The sequence below is a fragment of the Plecotus auritus genome (assembly GCF_963455305.1).
Source record: "Plecotus auritus genome assembly, chromosome: 4".
Taxonomy (NCBI): Eukaryota; Metazoa; Chordata; class Mammalia; order Chiroptera; family Vespertilionidae; genus Plecotus; species Plecotus auritus.
Genome location: NC_137775.1, coordinates 62,630,754 through 62,651,256, shown reverse-complemented (window position 1 = coordinate 62,651,256; position 20,503 = coordinate 62,630,754). Strand labels below are relative to the sequence as shown.

The window sequence follows — 20,503 nt, the reverse complement described above, 5'->3', positions numbered from 1 at the left end:
GGGACTCCAGCAGTCTTCCATCTCACTCAGCCACAATATCCACTGGTTTTTATAACCAGAAGTTATGGGGACTTCTCTTCCTGGCACTACCATAATGTGAATGTTGGTACACTTGAAATTGGAGGTCTGGTGTGGGGCTTATACTCTTTGCTTCTCAGGGGGGACTTCCACAGCCAAGATCTCTCCTAATTTTAATCCTCAACACGGCCCTAACTGGTTTGGCTCAGTGGATAGAGCGTCGGCCTGTGGACTCAATGGTCCCAGGTTCGATTCCGGTCAAGGGCATGTAGCTTGGTTGCGGGCACATCCCCAGTAGGAGGTGTGCAGGATGCAGCTGATTGATGTTTCTCTCTCATCAATGTTTCTAACTCTCTTTTCCTATCCCTTCCTCTCTGTAAAAAATCAATAAAATAAATCCTCGACACGTGTGTGTGGGACCAGCCCTTTCCAAGTCTCTGCCCCTTCTTCTAGTCCAGGGGTCCTCAAACTTTTTAAACAGGGGGCCAGTTCACTGTCCCTCAGACAGTTGGAGGGCTGGACTATAGTTTAAAAAAAAAAACTATGAACAAATTCCTATGCGCACTGCAGGCCCGGGACGAGTCGGCTGCTAAGCAGGACAGGCAGCGGCACCCGGCGGGCCGGATAAATGTCCTGGGCAGGCCGCATGTGGCCCGCGGGCTGTAGTTTGAGGACGCCTGTATCTAGTCTCTATGTGGCTTCTTTAATTCTATAGTTGTAGGACTTCCATTCATTTCGATTTCATGCAGTTTTGAAGGATGGTTGTTCTGTAGCTGAGTTGTAACGTTGATGTGATTGTGGAAGGCTCAAGTATTTGATGTAGTTGTGGGAAGAGGCAAGTACCACATTTACCTCTGTGTCCATCTTAATCGGAAGTCTCATGTACTTTTTAATCTTATTACGATGAAGTTACCCCTTTCAGTATTTATTCATAATTAACCTTAAACAAAAAGCATTTTGTGACTTCTTAAGGTCCTTGGCTTTCTTTTGTTTCTTTGTTTCACTCTCTTTTAGTTTCTGTGTTGTTATTGTGAGTTTTTTTTGTTTTGGTTTTGTGATCATCTATATTTAGTCATTTTTTTTCCATGTGTGTATCAAATTGATCAGCTGACAACCACCTGAGTTCAAGCTTTGTCAGGAATTCCGAGGTAAAATTCTTTTTGTTCAAAATCTGCTGGCTTCTGTTATCAGTACTGAAGGGCTACGATTATTAAACCCTTGCCTTCCTCCCAGCTTGAGAAATATGAAGATAAGTGAAAACTGGAAGTTTTCAGGTCAACCTTAGACTTACTGCTGTGCCAGACATTGTGTGCTCCGATAACTTCTGCTCTCAGGAGCCAGGAGGCATTTACTTTTTCAGCAACTGGAGTTTGATTTCCTTCGTTATCATGCTGCTCAACGCACACTGGCAGTGTGGATGATTGAATGGAAGCTAGAGCCATGCCGTCCTGTCACTTACCCTGCTGGTAACAGAGTCAGGCAAGGACCCACATCCTCCACTTTCCTGTGTAGCATGAGTCTGAAAACCAAAGAAATTGAGATGTTTTGTCATACTTTATTTCACAAAGGAAACATTTTTTTTCACAGCATGAAAAAATAACTAATTAGAATTTACTTAAACTTTCTGAGAAATTAGACTGTATGTAGAGATTTCAATTAATGATTCCAAATGATAGAATTGTCAAACAATCCAAAATTTTATAAATCAGTATTATAATAAATGCTAAGCAAATAGAAGTATTTGCACTTTGTATAACTGGGTATCTAGAGCATTTTCTAGTTATATTTTGCCTTCATTTTTAGATTACCCTGACAATCACCCCGAGTTGCTGGGTGGCGAAATTATTGTTGGACTAGCTCAGAATTTGCTATATTGGGGGTGGGGGAGAGAGAGGTTTTTCTCTACTGCCCCTAGATAAAGCATATGAAAATCTGTTTCAGTCTGCAGTGAATTCCTACTCCTTACCAAAGGAATAATAGATACCATTTATAAAAATAGGATATTTGTGCACGTTGCTAGGTTACTCAATTTTGAGCCTTTTCTTTACAATACATAATCATAAAAAAACACAGAGAGATGCAGAGATAAGAAATAAGAAGAGGAAATCAGTAGTGTGAGTATATGGGAAATTGTTATTATCATTAAGACACTGGATATGGTAATAAATAGATTACTAGAAGAGGAAAGACATTTGAACACTAGCCAAGAAAGGATTCCAGTTAATTACAAACTATAGTAAAGTACTTCCAATTTTAAAGCCCCTATTTTTATTTTTCTAACTTCCTCAGAGATGGGCATTTTGGTGTTGATCCTTAAAACATTTTTTACTGAATGCAATGATAATTTCCCCTAAATTACACAAAAAAAGTGATCCACTCATCTTGGTGACTTAGTACCCTCAACCCCATGTTGTTTCTTATCTCACTGAGATCCTCAGCAACCCTGGTATTCATCTCTAAAGATATATTGGATTTCCTGTAAATGAACCTGATTCACCTGGAGAATCTTGTAACTCGCAGTAGGCACTCTTGCATCTGCTCTGTGACATATCCAATATAATAAAAGGCTAATATGCAAATAGACTGAACTGCAAAACAACAGGAACCAAACAAACGGTCGCTATGACACGCGCTGACCACCAGGGGGCGTATGCAGAACATGGGGGGTGGCAGGATGGTAGAGCAGGTGAGCAGGGGTGCCAGACCAAGGTGGGGCACAGGTTGCTGTCATCAGGGCCAGCCTCTGGTGGTTACTGAAAATTCTTTGCTCCCACGCACTGCGGTCCTGCCCGGGCGCCCACCTGCTGCCAGCACCAAAGCCGCTACTTGCACCCACTGCCAGCGCTGGCCCCGCTCACACCAACAGCCGGCACTGGAGCCACTGCTCGCACCCGCTGCCCCTGCCGGCCCCAATTGCTCCGCGCTGGGTGGGGCTGCCAGCAGATGGGACCAGGGCGCATGGAGGGAGGTGCCAGGTGGGGGCACAGAGGATGGGCTGAGACACGCCCTTGTGCCTACTGCAGCCTTGAGGCCCACAGTTCCTTTCAAGGTGCACAAATTTGTGCACTGGGCCCCTAGTAGATATATAAAATATGAAAACCATCTGTCCCTGTCAGGCTGGTCTGTTGGCCATTTGGCCACCTGGCTGTTCCTCCTCCCTTTCATTGCTCTGTTGTTGCTCCTTGTGGTCCACTCTCCCCTCCTGTCTATGCTGAAGTCCAAGGGCTTTCTCTCCACCTCTAGATCACATCAGGCTCTTTTCTGCCTCCATGTGTTTCTACTTATTTTAACACCTTCCCTGAGCACTCTGTACTACTAAGATCTTGCTGTTATGTCTACTGCAAACCTCTGTGGATGTCCTTTCTAGGACTTCCTCATATGTATTTTCCCCACTATAATATAGAACTCAGGGGAGGTAGGGACATGGTGGGCTCTGAAATATTTAATTGGCAAATGATTAAATAAGTGAATTTTGAAAAATCAATATTAAGGTCCTAAAGGCTTCCTGAAAAGGGCATTTGAGCTGAATTTGAAATGTGGACCCTGTGAAGATAGCAGGGGATAGGAAAATCAGAGTTTGAGAAGAGAGGCTTTCCTATATAATAAAGAGGTAATGTTCAAATTGACCATCACTCCAACACACAAGATGGCTGCCCCCATGTGATCAAAGATGGCTGCCACAAGATGGCCAGGAGGGGAGGGCAGTTAGGGGGGACCAGGCCTCACAGGGGAGGGCAGTTGGGAGGGACTAGGCCTTCAAGGGAGGGCAGTTGGGATGGACCAGGCCTCCAAGGGAGGGCAGTTGGGAGGGACAAGGCCCACAGGGGAGGGTAGTTGGGGGCGATCAGGCCTCTAGGGGAGGGCAGTTGTGGGCGATCAGGCCAGCAGGGGAGGGCAGTTGGGGAGGACCAGGCTGGCAGAGGAGGGCAGTTGGGGGTGACCAGGCCTGCAGGGAGGGCAGTTGGGGGGGACCGGGCCAGAAGGGGAGGGCAGTTGGCGGCGACCAGGACTGCAGGGGAGGGCAGTTAGGGGTGACCAGGCCGGCAGGGGAGGGCAGTTAGGGGCAATTGGGCCAGCAGGGGAGCAGTTAGGCATCAATCAGGCTGGCAGGGGAGTGGTTAGGGGGGTGATCAGGCTGGCAGGCTGAAGGGGTTAGGGGCAATCAGGCAGTCAGGCAGGCAAGCAAGCGGTTGGGAGCTAGCAGTCCTGGATTGTGAGAGGGATTGTCCGACTGCCCTCGAGGTGTCCAGATTGCAGAGGGTACAGGCTGGGCTGAGGGACACCCCTCCTTCCCTGTGCATGAATTTCATGCACCGGGCCTCTAGTATGTTATAAAATAGTAAGCTTTACAATGGAGGTAGGCCTGTGTATGTCTGTACTGGGTTGTGAGGGAAGTAGATATAAACAAAGAAGAAGCTTTGGGGAGCCAAGAAAAACTTCTAACTAGGGGAGGGACATGATCACAATGGTAACAGTGTGTAGTCTGGTAGATGAATAAGACAGTGTGCAGTAATTGCTAAGTGGTAAAAATCTCCACACCCCACTTTCTGTCTTGCTGATTTTTTGCCTCATCAGTGACTAAACTCATTAATGCCCCAGAGTGAATCAGAACAGAAGTCAAAACTGGAGTTATCCGGTCAGCAATTGCTTACTGATGCCTACCCTGTGTCAGGTATTATACCCCTAACGCAGTGGGCTGTGAAAACCAATGTACATGACACTTTGCAATGTTGGTTACACCTACCTTAAGATACAACTCAAAGATTTGCCTATTGATACTTGAGCCAGTGAAGACAAAGCTGGCAAAAAAGCCTTCCTAAATGGAGGTGGGGGAGGTGGGGGAGGAGGGTGTATTTAAGTTCATAAATGTAATAATTTCATTATTACTCTGCACAGTAATACTTAGATATCTGGAAACAACCACAGATAAATATAACCATTGAAAATGTTATTTCTTCTAAAAAACTCCAAGAGCTGCGTGGAAGCATATGTTGTTTTCTTGTCAGTTTTGCTTCTTATGTGTCATTTGCTCCCTGGAGACAGATTTTCTTCTTCTGCCTGGACCTACACACATAGCCCACTCTGGCTGTAACATTCTTAGATTCCTTGCATCACACATTTTATCTTGTTTTGAAACTGGAATACAATGGCTGATTTCACTAATTTTGCATTTGTTATAAAGCTGAATTCTAGTGAAATAATTCAGTTAGCAAAGATATTGTTTGTTTTGCACAAAAGTGGTATGTTTTAGTCTTGAAACTAGTTCATATTGTTATCGCCACAGAAAAAGTCACCTTCGCCCAAATTTTAGTGCTCAGAGCTGTTGCTTATTGGTAGGGAAAGGGGAGTTGCCATAGTAATCTAACAGTCTCCGAGGGAATGCGGTCATGGCCTTAAGCATCCGGCAACCCACCCTGTTTGGAAAGCCCCTCTGAAAAGAATTTCCTTCCGTGGAAATTGCTTTACTGAAATAAAAGTAGTTACATTTCTGTAGCTCAGATTTGTCCATAGGTTTGTTTTGCACAATCACCTTCTTTAATGAAAAGAAAAGCATTTATAATAAACACAATATATTTGATTCTCTTCAAGAATGAGGTTAAATATATTGCACGTTAATTATTTCATAAATATGTTTGCAAATACTCAAACAACCTTTATTCTTTTTCATGTGATCTATAGATTTGAAAACCAATTCAACAAGATGCCTATCAAATGTATTTATCAATATTTGGGGTTTCAGAGTTCAGCAAGTATTCTGAGGTAGAGGGGAGTCGTGGCATTAAAGACATGTGCTAAGTGACTTAATACTCATGTATAATAATTGTACAACAGTAATATAAACCTGCCATCGGTAGTTCTGAACTTGAAATTGCCCGCAGGCAGCTTGATGTGTGAACAGTGTGTTTACAGGACCGAGACTGCACATTTGCTCTGCAGCTGTGTTGAACGGTATCAGTTTGGCGCACAGCATGATTGTTTTGGAGGGAGAATACTAGTAGACACTTTAGATCCCTTTTGGCAATTCTGAGGTAACCGAAGCACCTACTGCTGAAGTGAATCATATGTACTTAATTAGATTTGCTACATAATCAGTATTTGAGGAAACCCAAGGAAAATCCTTGTGGGTTGGTGATTTGTATGTCAAATATATGCATGCTCATTTAGGGAACCGGGAATTGAAAATGATGAAATTCTAATGTATCGTAACCTAGTTATATTACATGTTTTTTTAATCGCGCTTTTAAAAGCAATACTTTCCCAGGGATGACTGAAATGCTTGTCCTGACAACTGGGACCCATCTGTTTCCATCCACGGGGATGGGCCCATGTGCGCTCAGCCACGACCGCACTTATATGTGTGTAACTAGCTTTGCACTTATAATGTGAGAGCCCACAGCTATTAATAAACACCCCATTCAGCTGTGGAGACTGCCAATAACCACTAATCGAAGCTGGCAAGCACAGTCTGAGACAGGGAAATCCATACCGCACTTAAATGTACATTTTAATTTAAGATTAATTTAATTGCAATGTCTTATCTGTTGTCTGTTGTTTTAACTGCATAAAAAGAATTTTATTCTTAAGAGACATTTATTAAAGTACTTCAGAAATTTTCTTCTGTGGTTTTAGATTTCTACAAAGTGAGTTAACTATGGGAATAGCTATAAGTATTTACTGGGAGGAGAGGATTGAGTTTCATATTCCCATTTAAGTTAAGGCTAGGATAAAATTTATAACCTATGTTCATTTAAAATATTTTTCTAATCTATCAAAAAGGTGTCACATTCTTATCAGATTACATCGCTGCCTAAGATCATGAAATTTCTATCATAGATATGGAAATAAATGAAAGGGAGCAAATTAAATTTCCTAGTGGAGCACTTTGATTCTTTTATTTAAACTTAGAGCCCACCATAGGTTGAACACCCAGTTTTCCTGAGGCTTCACCACTTCCGCACTCAAAGTGACAGCGCACGCCCTACACTCCAGCAAGCTGCTAGTCATAAAACAGAAACAAGTCCACCCTCTCCCTCATTTGAACATCTTCTTCCCAGCAAGTACCTAAAAGCAAACATAAATCCGAGCCTAACCTACTGTAATCCTAATTTAAAAGACCCATCTGTTCTCTGCCCCACCCCAAGAAAGAGGCACTAAACTGTTTAGTTTTTTGTGTTTTTTTTTTGCCCCTGCGCCTCCTGGAAACCTACACAGCAGAGAAAGGGAGAGCTCCATGGCTCTTGTGAAACAAGAGAAAGAATTATAGAAATGTATTTAAAGTTGTGTTACTGTCACCTTAATTCTCCTAGTCCATGCCTTCTGAAAAAGGAGTAAGTCATACTTTTATATGATTACTGAAAGGCAAGGGCTAGCAAATTCTGGCCATGGCCCAAATTTAGCCCACCCCTCATTTTTTTATAGCCTATAAGTTATTTCCAGTCTAGCCTACAAGCACACAGCATAACCAGCGATGTAGCAAAGGCTTTTAAAGCTTTTTATTAACGTTTCTTAAAGTCTTGATTGGACTTGACAAATATAAGCAGACAGTTCAACCAGTTTTTCTTTCACAGATATAATGATAATGCTAGATACAAATACTACTGTGTATCCAAGAAAGACTCTTTGGTCCACTATTTCATCTTAAATCTTTCTCAGTACACTAGAGATTAACTAGGATAGCTGGTTTAAATACCAACAAAACTGGGAGCACGTTAAACTTGGCCAGACTCAGCACCTCACTTGTGCCACCACAGAGTTATTGAAAGGATTGAGACTATACAAGTAATTACACTTGTTTATTACTAAATAAGAGCATCTCCTTGGTTACTATTTAGTGAATGTCTGGCTTTTCTGTTCCCTTGTATGCATGTCCATACTCCTTTTTCTGAACCTATAGGCATATAGACAAACATTTCTTTTCCTGTAGGCCACCATGTGGATATTCACCATAATGCGTTGATTAAACACAGAATTGCTTGTTTGTGTCCATGTGTGTGATGCACATCATTGTGTGTGATATATGACACATAGGGAAACTTCTGCAATCTCTTTCAGAGAGTCAGTGCTGTGTGTGTTAGCCTCTGATTCCTAATTGTGGGATCTGATTGAATTGATACAGTTCAGACTCAAATAAGTAGATAAAAGAATAGTAAGTCAGTGCTCTGGTCTGTCTAAATAAATTATGTAAACATTACCATTTTATATGAACTATAAATTTAGCTTATCTAAATTTATTAATAAATAGTACCTTTGGGCAATAAATAGTACACTTAACTATAAAAGTACCCAGAGCTAGGTCCACCCCCTAACTACCCCTTGCAAATATATCTGTGGTTTTTATCAGACTTAATAGAAATTTGACCATACCCAGCATTCAATACGTGGAGACTTGGGTTCTTCTGATTAGCACACAGTTTACCCAATATTGGGAGCAAAAAGGGAGGCATCTATATTTAACCCTCTAATTCTGAAATATCTCTCCATTCTTGAAATTCTAATATGAAAATGTATGTATGCAAATGCATTGACATTCAATCTGAAAAAATTCTTTGTAAGAAATGTTAACCACCTTTGCAGGTAGAAACATAGATATGTAAATGTAGTAAAGAGGAAATTTTACTTGGGATTCTGCATTTTATTTTAATTTGATACAGACAGTAATTACAATCGCAAGATTTAATGAATAGGTCAAATTCATTATGTTAGCGAACGGCATCCTCATATAAATAATGAGAGCATTTATAAGCCTTTCCTTACTCATATCAGGTTGCTGCCAGAAACTTGTTTGCATTGTTAATTTGTTCCATTATTAAACTTTGGAAGTGCAACTACTACTGGGATTCAATTAACGGGTTTTGACCACATCTCCGTAATTATTGATGATAGTCTAGAACATTTATTTCTGCTGTGCTTTTCCTAGTAAAATTGCAGTGATCCAGTGACCGAATTAAACTGCTGAAAAATAATATGATTTATTCACTCGGCAAAAGCAAGCTTAAAGACTGTGTTGCTGTGACACCCAAGATTAACTTTAAAAAAAGGTTTAATTTCAGTAAAAACATTGACACATCTCTTTGGCATTAAGTTGATTTTCCCCTTTTTCTTGCCTTATTTAACAAGCATTCTTTTAAACATAAATTAAAAGACAAACTAGAAATCAGACATTTTTAAATAGAAGGAAAAGCAATAAAAAAACTATAACAAAAACATATCATTTTTAAAATAGAAAATATTTTAGCATTATGTTTTAAATTCAGCTTCTCAAACTTTTTAGAAAGATGGTGCCCGATAGGGGGAAATCATTATTCTAGTAATTTCGTTTTGTAATTAGTCTTGAAACTTAAAAACAAGTTGCAAAATTGGGAGGCTGACATCTCCTAACAGAAATGTTTAGTGCAGCATCAGTTCCCAAATTCTAAGAGAACATACTTTCCATGTCATGAGACAAAGGAATCGTCAGGTTGCTTTAGCCAGGATTCATTTCTGCCTTCCGAGCACCATGTAGTGGTGTTGAATGCTAAATGAAGAATTTTGTGGAAAAAAACAAGCAGAAAAAGTGAATGCTTTGTAGGATCCTCAAATGTTGCTCTGCTGGAGTATTTTGAATTTCCTAGTGCCAAGCCAAGAAAAAATCCTACCTTACAGAGAGCGATTTGTTCATGCGATGACTCAAGGCTGCAAGTGGCTTATGTTTATCGTTATGTATCCGCATTCGAAAGCAATTTCACTTTCGAGCTTTGCTGCCGTTCATGCTGTTTCTATAGGAAGACTTTGAACTGTAAAAGTTAAGAAGCTTCAGGGTCTGTGGAAATTTGAGAGCATTGCCGTTTTTTTCCTACTATATTGAATATAAATTATTTTAACAAAAGCAATGGAGCCACAGTACATTTTAAATGTCAATTTTGCACATAGTATATCTCAAAAAAAACATAAACTTTAAACTTCAAACTTCTAAAACCTCAGAACATTGTTGGAGACTGATTGCAGCAAATAAACAAATGTGTTGTAGAAAGATTTAATGAAGAAATGACTATTTTAGACACGTTTCTCACTGTGCTCTTCAGGTGAAAATGCAGCTTTGGATCATAGCTCAAGGCTGTAGCTAGGGCAACCTTTGAAAGCAGAACCATGCTTTTATAGGTTTACCTGGAAAACCACAGTGGTTTGGATGGGGTGCTGGTTTTACCTTTGTGATTGCTAATTTAGTTTTTATGAAAATTAAAATGAATTAATATTTATAAAGCATTTAGTATCATGAGCACTATTATATTTAAGTGATTTTAGGTAAGATAAAATCTAGAAACTTGTCACTTGCTTTCATTTATTTCTGATTTTAAAAATAATGAAATTTATAAAACTATTTTGAAAAGAATGCAATCTATATTATATAGTAAATTACTGATTTTAATTTTAAATTTTGATACTGAAATTTGTTCTACTTCAATTTGAACAGTTAATGTATCAAGATTCATAGATAAGTCTACATTCAGATGCTTGTGTTCTGACATGAGGATTGAATTTGCACCATAAATCATTTCTACACATATTTTAATATCATATTCCAACTTTATTTTAGATAGCTAGACTGTATCCAGGGAAACCTGTTTAGATCAGAAATAGTATTTCTAACTTCAGAAAATAAGCTTCCATTTTAAAAATGGAATTGGAATTTAAATGAAAATCCTATTTAGAATTCAGTTTCATTCTTTAAGTAGCTGGAAAAAAAAAAACCTTAGAAAACAACAATTGTACCCAATTTGTCAATAATTTGCATTGAAGAGGAAAAAAATGGATTTTTTTTAAAGTCAGCAGGCATTGAATACATTCCAGTGAAGTTGAGTAATAGAGATCTCAGTTTTTAATTTAGTCAAGATTATGATTTTACATGGAAGTTTTGCTGAAATAGTTGGGCTTGACTGTAATGTTTCAGGTGTTCTACAAATCTGGATAAAATTATATTAGTCATATACTGTTTTATTTGGTTATAAAGGTTCATTTGTGTTTTAAAAGTGAGATACCTCATATCAACAAGTATTTGCTGAAGGTATCTCATGTGAGTGATATTAGAAAAATAAAATAAACATATTTCTAATGTTTGGGGGAGCATTCTGTTAGTTTGGGGGTAGATTAGGGACTCTGTTGTCTGAAGAATTAATTTCATAAATTTGTGCTGTAGAGAAAATTGGTATGGACTAATTTATGTTTTAAGCTTTTTCAAAATATGATACATAATATTTAAATCATTTGCTTAAATGAAAAATTTTTACATTAATAAAATTATGTTTATTTAATTCAGTAAATGAAAGTAGTTTGGAATTGCTGACAGAGTGCCTTCCCAGGTTTCTTTGACTCCTTTGCTGAGAAAGTATGATTTAAGACACCAGAATCATTTTTTCTCATCTGCTACAACTCATGTTTAGGCTATGGGCAAGTTTTCATGACAGATTTAAAGCCAATTTAAAACAAATATTCTCTAATAATATTTGGAAGCTGGGGGAAGTCTAACCTTACATAATTAATTAGGACTAATCAACTTTTAATCAAAAATAAGTTTCTAAGTTCATGGACTTTAAAGCTATCAAGTATTTTTTGGTATATTCGTTTTTCTCATAGTTTTAGAGTTCACCTCTTTCAGTGCTCATTATGACATCTAGACATCTAATTACATTTAGAAGCAAAGTCTCTATTGTTTTATTATTGTTAATAATAGACAAGGACCAAGCGGTATTGGAATTTAATTTTAAAACTCAGCACTTTCACAAGTAATTGAAAGCTCTTAATGTTTTCTCCTAGAGAAGAAATAACTTTATAATCTATATATCTTGTTCAATGCTCATTACATTTACAGCTTAATTTACCCTCCCATACCCTCCTTTTGGAAACAAAAATATATTCTCAGAGTTTATGGTGGCATAATACCAATTATGTGGTATAACCTGGATCTTTTTGCTTGAAAAGTAATGTAAAAATCAGTTTTTGAGTTATTACTTTAAGAATAAGTTGTGGACTGATGTTTCTCGTTGATCCAAGGAGGAACATAAAATCCTGATTTATCCAGTAATCCCATAGGAGGTGCATGTCTATTTTGACTTGTGATGTGTTTCTCATTACAGTGTTCTGCTTTTCTGCCTTTCCATTAAATGTTTAGAAAAATTCATTCAATATTTTTTCAGGGAAAGGAATTTCATCAGCCAATATCATCTCTAAGAAAGGAGGAACACATATAAGAGACCTAAATTTTTCTATCTCACTTTAAACTTCATAACTTCAACTTAAGATCATATGCGTGTATTCTTGCACAGTGGGCTATCTCCAACTTTATGTCATTGAAGACCTGAATAAAAATTATTCCAAAATTGTTCTTAGGAAGAAATATGAATCTGGAATTGCCTCGAATTAAAAAACAAAAGTGAAATGATTGCTTTTAAAATAAATAATATTGTATGGTCTTTATTCTTGACTCAATTTTTTGAAGTATGTATGTCTTAATTACATTCACTTATCTACTTTTACTTGTAACCTTCCAGTAGCTTACTGAGAGGCTACTTTTCTATAGTAGCACTGCTTAGAAATTATGTTCTTTTTAGAGGAAATTTTAAAACCGTTTCCATAGCTCTTGACTATAGTCTCAGGAACTGGCAATTAGTGTCTAGGTCCCTGCTCCCCACCAGGGGGCAGCACTGGGCCTGAGAGCAGCCCCACAGACTCCCTCTCAGTGGTTACCACCCTCCTTCCTCATACAGCACTTAAATTTAGTTTTGGTATTTCCTTACATTTTTAAAAGGCTTAGTAAGTGTCCAATAAATGGTAGCTGTTCAGGCTCTGTGCTTATAAGGGATATTACTTCTCACCGTTGATTCTTCTGTGTACCAGAGTCTTGTCTTTAATGATGATTTGCTCTATCATATCAGATACCTTGTGTTTATTATAACTTGGAAAATCTTAAGAGGAAAACCAACACCTCACAGTTATTGAGTCACTGTGATGTGTCAAGCATGAAACTAGGTACTTCTCATAGGCTACTTCACAATCTAGGGAAGCAAACAGGCAAGGGGACAATAGTGTTACAAAACAGTAGGAAGATACTATAGCAGAATTTTTAATACTTCTATTTTGCTGTTGAGTAATCAGAGGCTAGGAGAGGCTAAATCACAGTAGAGCATAGATTCCCTTCAGACAGAATTCCAAATCCCATACTGTATCAATTATATTATCAGCTCTGCCATAAAAACAAAAAGATTTGTTGAGAGTGATTGAAGCCACAGTGTGGAAAGCCTGAGACTGATTTCAGTGATGTAACTCCTGTGACGTGGTGACAGGAGAATTTAGGGTTGATGTACTTCAAACTTCAATGGGGAAATGGGGTTAAGTGCTGAGTGATCCTCAATGATCCCATGGAAGCCCTCATATGGGTGCCTTTACATGCACATACATATACGTATAACCTACATTATATTCACCAAAACAGGAATAATTGCAGTACAGTTAATTTTTTAAAGCCTACCTATAATATCTATCTTAAAACAATAATGGATCATATTTTATTTTTACTTTATAGGATCTCTGTCCTTTGCAATTTCAGCAAGATACTAATACATTTGTTTTGTTACAGAAAATGGGCCAATAAAGAATTCATTTTGCCTGAGTCTGTTATTTTTATGACTTGAAATTGTTCTTCCACATTGTCTTCTTCCTTTTCTGGTTATAATATGCACAGCAAGCCAGATGGCTGATGTGTAAACAGTTTGAGATGGGCTTCTTGGAATCATTTAGGATGGCCTAGGTTCTTGATAGCAGGCCCATCGGCTTATTGCTCTGGTCTTTCCTTCATGCTGAAGTATGTTTTCAGTGTCTTCACTTAACCCATTATGCCTCTCGAGGTTCTCTTGCAAAGCCTTAATCCCAGTCTGCCTTACATGTCACTGTTCTTATTTATTCCTGTTTTATTTTATTTTTCTTATTATTGCTATTCTCAACAGTAGTGCTGCAAAACTATAGAAGAGTGACTAAGAACATGGGCTTTGTTGGAATCTTCCTTGGCTATGTATGTAGCTATTTGACCTTGGGCAAGTTTCTTCACCCTGGTTTCCTTATCTGTGAATTGGAATATGGAATCTACCTCATGGATTTATAAAATGATTAAGTAGGTTAAAACAGAACTCATTTAGCACCATGCCTACTATATCATAAAGTGTACCGGTCACTATTATTAACATATTGTAGAAAGAAAATTCTCATAGTTACAAAAAGACATAGAAGTAAATTCAAATACCATACATAAAATTCCATGCAAGGGGCTTTTGGAAGGAATATCTGCTTTTTCATTAAATACCTAATTATTTATGCAAAAGCACACACCACAACAAAATATATGTAGGTGTTACTATATAACTGGCTTAGAGTTCACTTTCAGTCCTTTTAACTGGATTCAGGGTGAAACTTTGAACCACAAGTGGCTGGAAAGAAGTTCCTCTGGGTTCTCTTCTGTTGCCCCTAGTTACATGTTACACTGTGATCTGCTTTGGAACCTCGCCGTCACATCTGTCAGTGTTTTCCATGTCAAGCTCCCCTGGGAGAGAAGCCAGCAACTGATAATTCCCATCTTAACTCCTGTGCTGGACACTACCTGTAATCCTCACAATAACTGGTGGGCTAGGTAATTATTTCTTCCTAGTTTTCTATGGATTACTATTTCTGAATCAAAAATCATCAAATGCAGTTTTTAAAATATGAGTACGTTATGGAATACAAAGAATATGGTCAATGGAAAAGAAGAACAGTTAATCTGGGTTGTTTGGAAACTATAGAGCACATGGTTTCTGTAGTTATGGTGTCATACTGTGGTGTATAATAAAAGAGAGAGATACTTTGTGGAGGATTAATTGGGTACATTGATCTACAAATCTGCCAATGAGATTCAATACTTTTCTAAGAGTGTGTGAGTGTGTGTTTTCCTGTGTGTACAGCTTCTGTATGAAGACAAAAACCGACACAGAACAAAGAAAGACTACCCACACATAAATCATTGGTACATGAACCAGTTCATTGAGAAGTAACTATGTACAGCTGCTGACCAAACATCTTATTTCCAATTGCTTTAAAGGAAGTTTAACAGAAGTCCATGGAAGAAAACATTTAAATCTCTTTAATACATTTTAGTTATAGCAAAGTGTTAAAATTTTAAACTTTTGTTTTGTTCAGGGAATAGCCTTATAAAATTAATCACAGTCTTCCATGTCCTTGAATTATCTTCCATAATTTTTACAGTATATTTTATATACTTCTATATAATATGTTATAATCATTTAATTCCATATAATTTACAGTAATTGTTTTCAAATTAAGGAAGTGCTGTATATAAAATAACAAATTTGTGTTTGTTAATTACATAAAATAGGAACTATTATTCACATAAAAAGCTAACTCATCACTTTACTCTTCCCTTTATTTTAGTCCTTTCAATTACAAAAATAATACCGTGTCATAAAATCTCCAACAATATTTATAAAGTACGAAGTGAAGTCCTTTCTCACCTCCTGCCATTCCCAGTATCAAAGGGTAACCACTGTTTATAGTTGAAGTATGACCTTGCAGACCTTTTTCTATGCCCATGTAATTATAGATGTACCCTTGCAAAAAGTGATTCTCATTCTTGAGGAATTAGAAGCATTGCTATTTGAAAAAAATTTTGGTTTGATGATTTTAGTCATTTGCTAAAAGGAGTGATTTTCACAAATACAGATTATTTTGTTATAAGGCAGCTTCCCAGGACTAGTCCCTTGATTTTCTGTATTTTGCAGTGTCCATGGATAGTTCGTGTATGAAAAGTGCAGTATTCAGGGAAGATGGAAAATCAGCCCGTGTTAACTAATGTAATAAAACTGAGTTAATCCCAAATTGACCATTTAAATCCCTTTAAAATTACTTGTCTAAATCAAGAAACAATCCACTCAATCTGTCATTTCTTTTAAGCTTATTAGTAGTGGAATTTCTTAGGTGACTCTTTAAATCACATGCAAGGTTCTCAAGTTGATACTGAGATTTCCTGTTGCTAGGAGAAGCTGACACTTATTTAGTGCTGGATACTGTAAGTCACAGTGCTTATTGGAGGCAGGGGAGGTGTATAAATGGCCAGTTGGTGCCCTTTGGAGTTAATTTGCCCTGTTTCTGTGTCCTTTCTGCTCTGATATACTTGTCACTAGAATATGCACAGAGGGTGGGGATTATGCATCAAGCATCAGGATTCTTTCATGTAAAATTTTCCCCTCAAATTTAATGTGAAAATACAGTTAGTAAAATATGTAAGAAAATGTGGATCTCCTCAAATCCTTTGTGAAGCAAAGCAATGTAGAAATCAAGTGTATAAAAAAACCAAAGGTTTTATTTCAGGTAATAGCTGTGAATGAGAAAATTAATATATTCCTAAGAATAGTTTAATCATCTCTCTCTTTTTTAGATTTTTTTTAATGCTCTAAAAATTCTGTTTTCAAATTTGAAACCGTTATAATATGTTTTTTCCCCTGAAGATAATTTACTACAGGATTTTTCTGTAGTTGAGACTCTATAGTTTTTCACCAGGTTGCTAGCCTCACAGAGTCCATGGTCTCTCCGAGGAGACAGATAGGCAGCTACAGTGGACTGTGCTGAGTGCAGTGCTGTAGTCCAGGGCAGAAGTCCTTTCTTTGGTGGTGTGGTGCAGGGCTGGGGTGGTGTCAGAAAGACTTCCCAGCAGAGACGGCTCCTTAAGTGATACCTGAGAATGTTTGCTCATTAGTCAGGCAAAGAGCAATGGTCCTGGGAGATCAGTGGCCAAGGGTCAAGGGATCTACAGAAGCCCGGTAGTGAGAGACTGGGACATAGTCAAGTAACTGGTGGAAGTTCAGTGTGGCTGCATAGAGTAATTATAAACATTTATTATGATAATATTATGTTTATTATATATAAAACTTGAAAAATACAGGAAATGAGAAAGCATACTATCACTAATTTCAAGCCACAGAGTTTACTGTGCACATATTGTTATGATTGTCATGCCTTACATTTGTATTTATAGAACAGCATAGTCCACGTTCGGCTTGAATAATAGATATGTATGTTGGCATGAAATGCATATACATATATGAAAACATTTTAAGTAAAACTGGGATCATGGCAAACATGCTCTTTGTGACCTGCTTTTTTTAACCTGCTATTGTCACATTACAATAGACTTATTTTAATGCCCTTGGATGCAATTGTATTTTAAGTTGGAATGTTTCATTTCTGTGAGAAAAAAAAAGAGAGATATCTTCTTGAAGTTAACCACCTGTATTCATATCTGCAGGAAGAATGCTTCCTGAACCTGGAGGCTCCTATATCCAGAGTATGTGGGTATGACACACCCTTTCCTCACATTTTTGAGCCATTCTATATCCCAGACAAATGGAAATGCTATGATGCCCTTCGAAAGATGATCAATTATTGACCACACAGGTAAGGTGGCCCTGCATTTTGAGAAAGCTAGCATGTGCCCTTGACAGTAATATTCTGTTGCCTAAGGAACAATGGCCATTATTGTGTTGTGTTTTGGTAAATGGCAAGTTCCAGAACAAAGTGTGGACTTAAAAAAAAAAAAAATTCATAGTATATTTGCATTTAATGGAGACATAGTAAGCATGTGTATTGTCTGATTTCTCTAAAACAGATGCTTGCATTTGTTAACATTGAATAGTCACTAGATGAGGGTGTTCTCTGCCATGGTTTAATTGCAAATACACCTTGTGTTCTAATTTTTACCCTCATTTCTATTATATTTTTATCAGCTATTTAAACTCTTCACCAATAGGGGTAATTTCTGTTATTTTAAAATGGCCCTTTAACCACCATCAGTTTGGACTCTAGTGATTTCGACTCTGTGATGACCCATACATAACATTCTGAAATTTGCCTTTATATTACTTGAAAAAATAACTTGGTTGAACAGGAAACCTATGAATTGTCTATAAGGTAAATTTTTACTTAAAAAAAAAAAACCACAATAAAATACCCAGCACAACCACCATTACAAGGATTTTTTTGGCAAGCGGATGTTTTTACATTGTGGATAGTAAACGATATTTATTCACTAAGATTTTCTAAGTTGTGCTTATATGCTTCTTCAGCATGTTAGTCTAGCAACAAGGAATACCATTAAACACTGCTAAGTGAGTTTTTAGGGTTTTAATACTATAGAAGTTGCTGTCACTGACACACTGATTTATTTTGTCTTTGGCAATTTTGAAATTATTCAAAAATGCTTAGGAAGGGATTAAATGCTGCAATAACACAGCCATACTTTTTAAAGATGAGAAATACTGTATTCCCGCCTTCCGTGAATGGGTAGTAAAGCTAGCTCTCCTGAACCAGAGAGAGAAACCTTAATTTGTGCAGATAGAGAAAATAATGCCCTCCTTCTTTCCCACTGATCTCCACACCAAAGTGTTTGGAGTTCTGTTCTGAGAATACTGTTAAGTTAGGTCCATTAGTCCACATATCCCTGGCATCTCAGACATGCAGAGGTGGATTCTTTATTTCTGATGTCTTCTTAATGTCTGTGAAAGCAGCTGGCTTCTAGAGCACATAGCATGAGGACTGGTTAGGGGACTCCCTCATTTTGTTTTCCATCTTGTTCCCTCCTATGGACCATCATAATGGAGAGTCAAGGTAATAACATGTGGCCATATGCCTTGTAGCCATTTTGAAGGTAACATTTAGGTGGTGGTTTTAAGTTTGGGTATGTATTTCCTGTTAAACAACAAAAGATATGAGCCTATTACGAAAATACGATAAAAGATGCACAGGTTTTTCTATACTAAAAGTTAAATATGGCATTAAAGAAAGTAGTTATGCAATTAAGAAAAAATTTTATTTAATTCACAGTGGCCCATATGTCTATAATTGTCATTGATTTCTTTTACAGAAAAACTGGAAGATTGTGACTAGATACGGACATATTTTTCTGAAATTTTTTATATTTTCTCAGATTTATCTCTCCTTAAAAATAGAATTTTTATGAAATGAAGCATGATGGATATTGGCTAAAAAATTATAAATTAGTTATTGTATTAACACACATGAATTGATTTCCATTAAGAGTGTTTCAGATTAACTTTTTTAAATGTTCATATGATAGTCTTATAAATTCCACTTATTTACATCTGTAAATATTGGGTGTGGGGAAAGTATTCAATAAAGCAAAATCAGATTGGTCTTCAGGTTGTGTCTTTTTTTTTTTCATTAGTAAAAAGGATTTTTGTTGCAGATGAAGGGAACCAAAATTCTGCTACCCTGAAATTGCTCTTTTGAGAAATTGATTTTAAGCTGCTTATTAAGAAACAAGACTCAGGGAGCCTTTGACCCTCCCCATCCTCCTTCCTCCTGCCTAAGAGATTCAGACAGAGAAACCTGCTTCAGGAAGACCTTGGGATGTTCCTGTAGCCTACCTTGAATTAATATGGTAAACAAGAAGGCTTCAGGCTGGTGCCTGTTAGCTGGATACCCCTGTGTCCCATTGTTTCTGAGTTGCCTAGCAAGGATTTTCCTGCCATGTATGTTCCCCTCTTCCTCAGCTACCTGCAGATTGCCCTTTGACGCTTCTGGAATCTAAGACCCAGTTCCTCCCTTTTTTCCTTTGTCCAAAAATGTTTTATATACCCAATGTTGCCTCACTGTCTTTGAAATCTTCATGCCTATGTGAATTTCCCATGCACGTGTATTAAAATTTTGATTTTTCTCCAGTTAATCTGTTTCTGTTCATTTGATTATTAGCCCAGCCAGATGAACTTATAAGATGGGAGGGAAAGTATTAATATTTTTTTTAGCCCTCGTACAGACTAATTGTTAACCTGCTAATTAGATCTGAGTAAAATGAAATGTTTGGAAATGCTGACTTTTCAATTTCATTGTACCTGGTTTAGTTTTTTTACGGCTAAGATGGATATTTGTATATTGATAACACTTCTGGGATATTTTTCCTCATCCTTCCCTCTTGCCTCACAAGACACTGATGGGCGTGCTCACTCTTCCCCTAGCATGGAGGTAGGATCAGCCTTGGTGCCTCTCTTCATGGACAGCAAGAGCCTATCTTAGTTATAAAGGAGCCAAGCTTTGGCTGTAGTTGTATTTTTTTGCCATGATGTTACAAAGTAAATATTTTTTTCCCTGTTTTTTTATATTATTACTAGGGGGCCGGTGCACGAAATTCGTGCACTGGGGGTGGGGGGTCCCTCAGCCCAACCTGCCCCCTCTCACATACTGGGAGCCCTCAGGGGATGTCCCACAGGGAGCGGGCCTAAGCCGCAGTCTGGCCTCCCTTTGTGGGAGGCTACTGGGATGATCAGGGGAAGGCACCAGCCCCATCACCCCGCTGCTGCAGCCACTGCCAGTCACCACAGCCACCAAGGTGTTTTCATCAACATGGACTCCAGTCCCTTCACCATGAAAAAATGACAACTTTCTCTAGGCATTTTCA

At 37.9% G+C, this 20,503-nt stretch overlaps 1 protein-coding gene across 2 annotated transcripts in view; it reads left to right on the top strand.

Annotated features, from left to right (window-relative positions):
* The window catches only part of BCKDHB (branched chain keto acid dehydrogenase E1 subunit beta), a 237,824-nt gene extending 218,055 nt beyond the window's left edge, over window positions 1–19,769 (top strand). Inside the window, exons 10-11 of one of the 2 annotated variants that reach the window (XM_080666738.1) lie at window positions 17,339–17,487; window positions 19,295–19,769. In XM_080666738.1, the coding sequence (XP_080522864.1) occupies window positions 17,339–17,479 (141 nt within the window). In that variant the 3' untranslated portion in view covers window positions 17,480–17,487; window positions 19,295–19,769. Of the gene's footprint in view, window positions 1–17,338; window positions 17,488–18,952 lie in introns of both variants that reach the window. The other variant, XM_080666737.1, reaches the window with a different exon arrangement.
* The last annotated feature ends 734 nt before the right edge of the window (window positions 19,770–20,503 follow it).